Below are 11,514 nucleotides of genomic sequence, written 5' to 3' on the forward strand. Positions count from 1 at the left end.
CCTTCGTCTGGTACGGGGGCGAAAAAGACCTCTTCTGGCAAGAGGGTCGGGTGTTTCCGGTGCGGCAGGACGGAGCACTTTGTACGGGATTGTCCTGTACGGCCACCGCCTGGGGCGGCGGCAGGGCTCACGGAGGATGAGCCGGGTTTTCATCAGGAGGATGCAACTCGGGGCGCCGCATCCTCTCATATGGACACCGTGTAAGCCAGGCTTACGAGGGGTCCCATAACATCAGGGGGACCCGAGGTGGCGTTGGCGTGACAGGGGGAGGCTGGAGGTCACATGCAAGCAGTAAGAGTGTACTGCGGGACAGTCCTTGGCTGTCCGGGGCGACTGGCGAGCCTACGACGAGCAGTCGTATGCCGGTCGTTCGAGCAATTCTGAATGGTTGCGGTTTTCAGTGTCTGGTTGACACTGGAAGCGAGAGGACTCTGGTAAGTCCGCAGGTGTTGACAGGCTCAACCCGACTTAGGCCGAGCCACCCGCTGTTGACAGCGGATGGTAAGGCGTCTCATGTGAAGGGTCAGTGTCAGGTGGTCGTCGGTGTACAGGGACACTGTTTCGGCGTTACGGCACTCGTTATGGACAAGCTGTGCAATCTTGGGGTTGACTGCTTGCTGGGTGGCGACGTCATTGACCACATGGGAGGCGTCACTGTCCGTAGAGGAAGTGATGCGAAGTATTCAGTCAGGTGGGGGAAACCCTATCAGAATGGATGCTGTGGAGTACCTGCTGGGCAGGATACTGGGGCTGGCTGCGCATGTGGGGTGGCAAGGGTGTCACCGTTGTCGGGGTTGGGTGGTGATCTGGTGTCACTGCGAGTTGACGACCCCGATTTTGTTGCCACTTTTGCCCAAGGCCGATGGACCGTTAGCTGGCGGTGGTCCGGGGAATCTCCGAAAGGATTGCAGACCCGGGTCGCGGAGTACAAGTGTACTCGGGCACCTAACCTGCATGAGCGGTACTGTGCTGAAATTAAGAGCTGGATCTCAAAAGGTTGGTTGAAAAGGTAGAGTCGGCCCATTGAGGGTATTATCCCCCTTTTGGCTGTGTTCCAACCAACGAAGGACAAAGTGCGACCAGTCATGGACTACCGTGAGCTGAACGCGTTTGTCGAGAGTCACACGGGAGGTGACGCGGTCGCTTTGTGCGGCGAGAAAATCCGGAAGTGGAGACAGTTGCGTGGCAGACTTGGGGTAGTTGACCTCAAGTCCGCGTACCTACAAATCCATGTTTCGGAGGACCTGTGGAAATACCAGGTCGTGAAGTATAAGGGGGTCCCTTATGCGCTGACACATTTAGGCTTCGGGCTTTCGTGTGCGCCTAGGATCATGACCAAAATCCTAGGCAAGGTTCTTTCGCTCGACGAGCGGGTCCGACGAGGGACTGACCACTATATCAACGATATAGTGGTGCAGGAGTCTGTGCTTGGCGTGGAGGAGCTGAGGAAGCACCTTGCTAAGTATGGACTGGCGACGAAAGAGCCGGAGGGCCTTGATGGAGGTCGGTTGTTGGGCATTTCTCTGAAGGGAAATGCTCGTGGACATTTGCAGATGTCGAGGGGAACTGCACTCTCCGAAATTCATCTTGAGCCAGCTGGGCTGACTAAGAGAGAGCTTTTCTCGTTTTGTGGCCGACTTGTCGGTCATTACCCAGTGGCTGGGTGGTCGCGGCCCTATTGCAGCTTCTTGAAGCAGCTGGGATGCAACGGAGCCTGGGATACCCCTGTTGAAAAGGAGGTCAGCTCGCTAGCTAGTGAGCTTTACACAAGGGTATGTCAGGAGGACCCTGTTAGGGGTCCGTGACACGTAAGACCGAACGGTTCGGTCGTTGTGTGGACAGATGCTAGCTCTCTGGGCCTCGGTGTGGCAATCGAGGTTTATGGCAGCATTGTTGAGGATGCGTCGTGGCTGAGGAAGGAGTCAGACCATTCACACATCAATGTTGCCGAATTGGAAGCTGTGGGACGAGGTGTTAACCTGGCTATCGCGTGGGGGTTCAAGACCTTCACCTTGGCGGTTGACTCTCTCACAGTTGTCAATTGGATGTCAAATACAATTGACGGGCGCAATCGTGTTCGCACGAAAGGTGCTGCAGAGATGCTGGTGAAGCGTCGGCTGGGGGTGATCCGTGATACGATCACCGAGTACGGCTTATCGGTCACTATGCGTCTTGTACCTACTGTGGAGAACAAGGCGGATAGGATGACGAGGGTGCCCAAGAAGTGGCTCGGGCATCGTAGGATGAGTGGAGGTGAGGCCGAGAGCATGGCTGCTGCCATCTTCACCGGCGAGACCCTCGGGGATGCTGTGTGGGCGGCTCATTTGCCTCACCATCTGGGTGTTGAGAGAACACTGTACCTTGCTCAGCAAGTACGCAGTGACTTGACACGGGAGCAGGTCAAACGCGAGCTGGCTGGCTGTGAGGCCTGTCAGCGCGTTGACCCGGCTCCGAGAGGTGAGAACCTCGTGGAAACAGGCAGCTTGGCTGTCGAGGGGAACTGGTGCCGGGTGGCCATAGACGTGACTCACTATGGTGGCCAGGTGTTCCTGTCCATGGTTGATTGCGGGCCGTCACGTTTCGCTATCTGGCGCCGCTTGCCGAGTGAGACGGCAGCGCACATCGTGGCTCAGTTACGCACGATCGTAATTGAGCGAGGGCCGTGTGACGAATTGTTAATGGACAATTCCATGGCGTTTAGGTCAGCAACTGTTGCACAGTTCGCTGACGAGTGGGGGATTTCTCTGAGATTTCGTGCCGCTTACGCCCCGAGTGGCAACGGAATCGTTGAGAGGAATCACCGGACAATCAAGAGGATTGCCGAGAGGGGAAGAATTAGCCCCGAGGAGGCGACGTTCTGGTATAATGTCACGCCTCGCAAGGGTACAGATGGGGGTTCGGTACCCTCAAATAATCTGTATCGATATTCATGGCGAGTGCCTTTTGACGTCAATCTACGCGGGTTAGATGAGGTCAGTCAAGGCAAGTTTGCTGTCGGCGATGAGGTGTGGGTGAAACCCTCGACTCCGTCGTGCACTAGGCAGTGGGCACCGGGAGTGATTACCGGAGTCGTTTCAAAGCACAACGTGTGCGTGGATGGCATGCTGAGGCATGTGAGGGATGTCCGCAAACGGCGGTTTGGCACTGACCGTAGTAGGGAAAACGGCATCCGTGAACTGGTCGAAGACGGCCGGCCTAATCTAGATAGATTACGCGGTTCTGCTGCTCCCCCACCGCCTCAGCTGCATCCCTGTGAGGTGGCTGAGGTCTCGGAGGGGGATGTGGAGGACGGTTCTCAGACTGCCGAGGATGAAGTTCAAAACATGGATGGTGAGCCTCAGACTGCTGGGGTTCCGTCCGGGGATTTAGATCCTGATGAACCTGAGCTTCAACCGTCAATGCTCAGGCAGTCGCAGCAAGAGCGACGGCGTCCCCGGTATTTGGATGACTATGAGGGATAGCTGGTAGCTTCTTAAAAGCTGGGGGAAATGTGAGTTAGTAGTCACGTGGTGCCCGCCGATAGCTCGGAAGGGTTCGTGGGCATGCGCCACCGGACGAGCAAAAACGGCCATGTTGTCATTGGGAATCCAAGCTCCGTTCGCGTAGCTTGTGACTCTGTGCTTGTCGTATTTCAGAAAGGATTGTTAAGAGTCTTTCTGAGTCTTGGTGACTCGTGAGTAACCCTACTGGTTTAGTCTGGCACTACGGTGTTTTCTGGTAAAACGTGCAGGTGGAGTAAGGGTGACATAAGGGGAGGTTTTGGAGTGTCACAGCTGGCAGTCTGGTACTGCGTTATTTTTACTTAGTAACTTACAGGCATCACCAATCAGAAAGCTGTATGTTAAAAATGGACTAATCAGCGTCGACTACTTCTTGCTTCTGATTTGTGTTGAGCTCTGTGATAGGCTGAAGTTTTAAAATTTCCTTGCTTTTGTATGAGAGCATCTATGTTAGCAACTTGACTGCTTTCCGATTGGTCAATTTTCTAAAACGAAACTGCTTTTGCGTTAGTCTCCTTAGCTAATTTCTAAAGCTGTAACTACTTTCGTTTGAGAAAGATTCTCATTTCTGAATAGTTCTTGCGTATTACTCCTCTACTGGGTTCTCTGGTGAAGGGAACAAATCCAAAAGTTTCAAAAAATAGTTGGGAGGCCAGTCCCCATGTCAATGAAATAAAGCAATGTAACATTGTAAAATTTTCATTTAAAATTTTTAAATAAAGTTTAATTTTTATTAATTAAGATAAGACCGCTTTGAGATGAATTTAAGTTTTATTTAAAGTTTTAAAAAACTTAATAAAACAAAGACTGGCGGTTAAAGCTTCAAAGGCTGTACAAAAATAGATTTATAGATCAAACTTCAGATCTCCCCTGAACTATCCAACAAAAATAATGTGTGATAATGGATGAGAATTTATGGGCGAGTTTATCAAGTTGATGAAAGAACATGATACTTACATCCAAAGGTCTTTTGACACGAAAAAAGTAGCATTTGTTGAGAGATTTAATAAGACCTTATCAGAAAAGTCGTTAAGACAATGAAGAAATCAAAACTAAATAAACTAATCGTGAGTCGGTCAATAGTCGACCCGAAGTAATAAAAGCGATAAATGATGAAGAAACTAGAATGATTGGATGAAAATTAACAACCGCAACCCAACCTGTGTATAAAGATGATCTTTGATAACCGATTATCAAACAGAAAGTTCACCGCAGAAAAAGCACGGACAAAAAAGAATACCACGATAGTTTAAGCTGTAGAAGCTTCTAACATTCTTAGCCATTGGGACTCCAGTAACTCTATACCAAGTGATTCTGACTTTTCTAGTGCGTGTATTTCCTGTGAAAAATTGTAATAGTAACCGAACATTAAGGTGACAGTCAAAATACGACTATCGAAATCGCTGACAAAATACTGTTGGTAAACTTTGTAAAATTCTTTACCATTTTTAAATAAAGTTATTTTAGATTTATTTTATTTCCTTATAAAGCATCTTCTTTTCAACAACCTGGTTTTTTAATTTAAGTAGATATCTTCACGCTTTCTCAAGTTATCACAAAATTAGTGACGTTATGTCAACATTTGTATGAATAAAAAATAGATTTGTGCAGAGCTAGAAATAAATTCGGGAGCGAAAGAGTACAGAACGTAGCAGTAGAGACAGAAAATTTACTCAGAACAACTCCTACCTCCTGATACACATGATCTTGATATCAAAATGGAATAATTTTTATATTTAAAAATTTACATTGCTTCCAAAAAACACTCGGTAGTCCATTGTTTTGCAACTTTTTTATTACAAAGGCACAAGCTGTCATTTCTGAACCCAACATCACGAGACTTTCTGGTTTAAAATCGATGAACCTATTTTTAAAACCCATTTTGTCAATGTGTATGGAGATCTTACCACTCCCACCATCATTAAAACACCATGATATAAAGTGCTTACACCATCTTATAACATATCATTTCACCTGTCATTTATTATATACATATAATGTATATTACATTATATGTATATAATGTATATATATAAGTGTATATATATTACATATCACATTATTATATGTTTTTTGGTTGTAAGACTTGAGCAGGTCGTGAGACTTGAGCAGGTTGTGAGACTTGAGCAGGTTGTGAGACTTGAGGTTTTGGGTTATCAAAACTTTGCCACAATGTATACACTACGGTGGTTAAAATTACTCCTGGTAAAATATACATTTTGTATGTACACATACTCATGTAGGCTCACTAGGCTTGGACGTGAGATCTTTAAGCTCATCACTTGATTAGGTTTTTTATTTGTGGGTCTCAGACGATTCAGATTTTTCACCATTTATGAGTGTTTTATTTTCCAACTTTGGATAATCTCTATGAGTAGCCATATTTATAGCCAATGTACGAGGTACTAAAATAACTCTCAATTTAAAGTTTAATAAAATAAAAACTCCTTTTATGGCTCTATTTTAAAACGCGTTTTCATTAAAAGAGTCTTCCAGACTCGTTTCATCCGTTATTGGAAGCCCTTTTGAAACAAAGGTTTTATATGTTTTTGAAAACAACCTAGTACACTGTTGTAACTAGACAAGCCGAAATAATTGAATGGCCATGTTCAAAGGAGATTCTTTACAAGAACTGCCCCTGCCATCACAGAAAAAAATGTTGATGATCTTACGACTAGTTTAGACGATCAATCGAACCTTATAGCCAACATCCACGAATCAGAAATTATAGAGTGTGAGATACGAGGATTAGAACAAGAGGCACAAACTCTTTGCAAAAATACTGGTGTTTTAAACATCAAAACTCCTAACCGTGGAGCTGGGTATCAAAGCAGAAAAATGAAAACTCGAATGAGATTCAGCAAATGCTGGTGATCAAGTCGCACTCGGAAGATTGGAAGGAGAAAAAAGGCGCTTGTAGATAGTTTTAACGCCCTACGGGAACAAGACAATGGTCAAATAATATTAATTAAAAACCATCAACAAGCTCAAAGATGAGAGACTAACATTCTGGGAAAAGATTAAACCCTTATTTTTCCAGCAAGGACTAACGGTTGGTGCGTTACTATTATCTATAGACTTATCGGTTAGATTAATAGTTTAACCAGACAATTCTAATAGTGAAGGAGGCAGTTCAGGTGGAGGAGGCCAAACGGGCAATGTTACAAATGACAATGTCTTTAAAAAGGTTTTTAAAAAGCTGGAATATTTCTTAAAGCTTTCGGCAGAAAAAGCCACATCGGCGCTACCCGGTACCATAAGGTTACTAGTATTAACTTTATTAAAGAGTGAAACGGAGGAAGTCTCATTCTCTGCCGACCAGTTTTGGGCTTTGGAGATAAGTATAGCAGATAGTAACTTATCAAATGTATCGAGTGAATATGTAAAGGTTTTTTACATACATACGTTTACTTTAAAACTGCAATCGTACCAACAACACTAGTTTCACAGTATAATATTTTTGCTGCTCCTCATTAGCTGAGTCTAAAGTGGCTCCTTTAGATTTGGATAAGTTTTGTTGCCTCTTTTCCAAACAGCTTTTGATACTGATCAGAAGCCGAGTTTACCGAATGTACTTTATTGATAGCTTCTAGCATTCTAGATATTTGAGTATTTAGCCAATCCTGATTTTTAGCTCTTTTGATGCAAACGTCTTGTTCTTTATTAAATTTTTTTAAACCGGCCAAAACTGGGTCTTTTGCTTTCTCTTGGGCCGTTATTATCAATCTTTGAAAAAAGCGATAGCGCTCATAGTCGCCCCGCCTATCATCATAACTGGCCATTTATACTATAATATAATGGGATTAGACGAAGACTTCACTTCCCACATATTGAGGTATCATTCCTAAAGCTGTTAAATCATATTCATTATTGCAATCGTGATGATACCATAATTTACAATATTGCTACAGTTACGACTAAAAGTAGCCTTTTCTGTAAGAGGATTATAGAAATTATAGAAATCGTTTTTTAGCAATAAAGGTACAGATCCATAAACTAGCTGGATTACCAATAACGATAATATTAAGGGTTCTGTGACTCCTATAGTAATATTTATAATAAACTTTAATAATACACGTTAACGAAGGATCAGCTGTTACATTTATTGTAATATGTCTAACAACACGTTGTATACCTACATATTTGACTGTTCCCACTATGGCACCCGAAATTATCCACAAAGATACCATCAGTTTCAGTAATACTGGTTTTATTTCATGTTTTCTGACCAGTTCTAGGAGAACTTCCATTATTTTTGTTAGCTTACCGCTTACCGTTGTTACAATCTTGATGTCCATCCATTTTATTTTAATTAAACTTCTGCTACAAACTTGCATACATAATCAGGATCTCACTCAGATTTTATAGAGATAGTTTGATAAGTTATTGTATCATTATTGTATTGTATCATTGTACATACTTTTAATATCGAGACAAGGTTGGTATTTTAATATTTTACTCCTCGTTTTGCCTCTCAGAATTATTAATAATAAATTACTCCGCTTTCCATCCAGTAGGTTTTTTGAAGTATTTATTCCTTCTACGTACAACTACCAAGTCGATGGAGTTAAATAAATAATGGCATTGTCGATCAATTTACTCACCCACCAGTCAGAGTTCCCTCATACGTAACCTCAAAAGTGCTTGAATCCATTTCAAACTTACCGACCATCAGTACTCTGAGCTGCTCGTAGGTGTAATATCCAACCGGTAATTTTGTTTCTTCTGGCGTGTTCAGATTTTATAGTCTTCTTAAGGTTGTACATATTTTGAAACAAAGTAACGCATCTTAAACTTATTTCACGCGTATTTATATGGACATCCAATTCTACCAGTTTATGTAAGGTTAGTGTGGTCCTTTATCTATATACATATAAATCTTAAAGTTTGTGTGTGTTTTTGTATGTGTCTATGTTTTGGTTTGTCTAGTTATAACTATTCTAATCTTGGAATTAAAATCTCGCATCGCACTAAATTTGAGCTCACGAAGATTGCAACCGCAGGTTTGTAATCCAAATGTCTAACCACGAGTCTACGAAGGTTCTTACTATTCATAGCTCTCACCATATAACGTATACACTCTTTTCCTGTTTCACACGCTAAATGATATATTAATTGAAACTTTATGAACTTTATTAACTCTATGAAACGCGATGCTTTTTTGTATGTTTGTGAACTTCTATTTCCCGTTTTTCGTAAGGTTCATTTGCTAAACCTGTAAAGGCTATTTTTTAATTTGTAATTTTCAAATTTGCTGTTTCAATTTCAAATGTGCCCTTACAATCATATTTCCAGTTTTTCATGAAGTTTGATTGCTAGATCTGTAAAGGCTAAACTTTGTTTACATCGGCACTTGTATTATCTCGAGTAAAAATAGCATCTACATTTAGTCTCCATTCGGTCAGACAGAGACAGTCCGATATCTCAGTTTTATATTTGTACCAGTATCGAGAGGTACCAGTATTGTCGTATTCAAAGTTTTTGCTGGAACAGTAACCTTTTTTTATACACACTTCTATGCAAAAATTGTTATTATCAATTCAATATATTCAGGATTTTTATTTTGTTTTTTCAGTTCGTATTAATTGTATCATAACCAAATCACCTTTTATTGTAATCATAGCAAAACAGACCTAATTTAGCTATTACTTTCTAATTTTTTCACATTTACATTTAAACACTTTTCCCACGACCAAGCACGAGCAAAGCAAGTGTTTGGGAGCTTTATGATAAATGCATATGTGCACACAACTCCCGAAAAGTATCCACCAATGGCCATACCCAAACCTTTGTACTGAAATCTCATCAGAAAATTTAACCATTTTTCTTTCGAGTCGTTTAAGTATAATAATGATACAAAACACCTATACACCTATTTAAATATGTTACCAAGTCTTTGAAAATTGTTGATAATATCCTAAAACCTACTCATCTGAGCTGATGATACATAACTAGAAAGATTATTTAGGCCTAAAATCGCCATTAACACCTGACAAGCCTTTTTAATCAAAATTAAGACCGGCCAACAAAACGCCCATAAAGCTGTGCGCGAGAGGAATTAGTACTCTAAAAACTCTCATGAGAGAAGTCAAGAAAGTGCGATTGTGCCGCGTTATATGACATTATCAAAACCAGAACCGTATAGCTTCAGAGTCTCGCATCAAAAACCGGAAACAAAAACGCTTGTTTCCAAACATACCCGATCAACATACTGATCTCCAATGGAATATTCTTACCTCGCTCTCAACAGCCCACTTTTTTGCATTTACTTCATTTTTACAAAAATTGTAGTTCCTTGTAGGAAATTTTGTTCTTTTTCAAATGGTGTATGATACAACCATAGATATATAAACCATATATATAAATATATGATATAAACAAGATATAAATAAGGTTTATATATCTATGGATACAACAATCAACTTTAAAGCAACTGCCAATGACAGTAATTTTTGTTGGTTAATGTTGCGGCCTCTCCATTATAACTTACGGTATATAAAAATAGTTGGCGCGACCTGTTTGTTTGAAAACGAGCGAGCTCCCATATACGCTTCCGTTGGTCGCGGGACTTTGTGAAACTATATGACTCTAATCAAAACAAGGAAGTAGCTTTGTTGATATTTGGTACACTGTCTTCCAAGCTTCAGTTTATGATTGAGCAGTTGTTTATAGAAAAATGCAGTGTCGCTGCAGATTATGTAAATTTTGGGAACTGATCCTCTTTTTTCTCAACGCCAAGAACAACAATTAACTCAGTTTTTGTGTGTGTACCATTGAATGGAGTGAACTTACATGTATACTCTCACTCCGTGTGGTAAGCTATGAAAACGCCTTTGGTTTGGCTGATCTAATAAGGATTTATTTACAGTGATGATTAGCACCGCTGGTATACGACTGGTGCAGAATTTTTACATGCCACAACTCCCTTACATCTCTGCATTTCATCATGTGACTTTTGAAACAGATCAGTTGTAATAGTAAGTAACAATATCAAACCAATAATTCTTGATCAAATCAAGTCAGCTGTGACCTACATGTATATAGACAATTCTTAGCACAAATGCAGGCATCAAACCATCAAGAGGTTCAGTTTTATCATCAAGCTGTACCAGTAAATATAAGTAGGACAATTGTCCAGGCTGTGTTTTTATATATTTTTACAAATCCCAAAAGCCTCGTAATCCTTACCATTGCTACAGCATAAATTAGTAGAGTTTGACTAACAATGTCTGGTATTAACCATTAAAAAGGCTCATGTTTGTGCCTCATCCAGGAATCATGTCCGCTTTATGATGTGGCATATTGGGGAATAAAATGTGAGATGAAGTTTGGAAGTTTGAAAATACTTATATCCAGAATGTTCATTGTATTCTTTTAATAAGTTTGAATATATAAAAACCTTATTTGGAAATACTCAGTAAGATGCTATTCAGACTGTACGAGGATGAAGTCTCACATCTAGCACACCTAAAATAATAAAACAAAATAATGCAAAAGAGTCTATGTCTATGTCTACGTCTATGTCATATATAGGAGATGCTTCTATACTGGTGGTGATGATGATAATATTGTTTGTGATATTATTTCTGGTTAAGGTTTGGTTTGGATGAAAATTAGATTGTGAGTAGTTTAGTAGCTGTTAGCATTCTATTCTATCAATGGTCCGTCCATAGGGAACCACAATAATAACAAAAAAAAAGTATTACAAACAGAAAGTATACAGAAGTGTTAACTAACAAATGAGACTATTAGCATTTACTTATGATAGGTATCCGTGATGAATATAATTGTTCTACTGTTTAAGTCGAGCAGAACCGAACCAGCCCTTCACAGTCTAAACAGACCAAACAGTCTAAACTTATGCACTTCTTGTTAACCTATTTCCATGTTCAAACGCTTGCAATAACTTTAGTTCTTTACCATTTTCTTTCCTAACTTGATCTGCTCTTGCTGCAGCTTCTTGTTTAACATTAGAATTTCTAGAGTTGGCCGATTTGGTTTTCCGTTTTGATTT

General features: G+C 41.1%; 1 protein-coding gene across 1 annotated transcript; it reads left to right on the top strand.

The window, feature by feature from the left end:
- The first annotated feature begins 1,085 nt into the window (after positions 1-1,085).
- LOC137402548 (uncharacterized) lies at positions 1,086-3,461 on the top strand. Its single transcript, XM_068089050.1, has 2 exons — positions 1,086-1,755; positions 1,843-3,461. Exons 1-2 carry the CDS (start codon positions 1,086-1,088, stop codon positions 3,459-3,461), a joined length of 2,289 nt encoding a protein of 762 aa, XP_067945151.1.
- Positions 3,462-11,514: the final 8,053 nt, after the last annotated feature.

The sequence above is a fragment of the Watersipora subatra genome, chromosome 8 (genome assembly GCF_963576615.1).
Source record: "Watersipora subatra chromosome 8, tzWatSuba1.1, whole genome shotgun sequence".
NCBI classification, from domain to species: domain Eukaryota; kingdom Metazoa; phylum Bryozoa; class Gymnolaemata; order Cheilostomatida; family Watersiporidae; genus Watersipora; species Watersipora subatra.

Coding starts and splice junctions, on each gene's coding strand:
- LOC137402548 (XM_068089050.1), top strand. CDS start 1,086: ATGGACTACCGTGAGCTGAACGCGTTTGTCGAGAGTCACACGGGAGGT. Junction 1,756..1,842: donor GGAGGTCAGCTCGCTAGCTA/GTGAGCTTTACA, acceptor TTGTGTGGACAG/ATGCTAGCTCTCTGGGCCTC.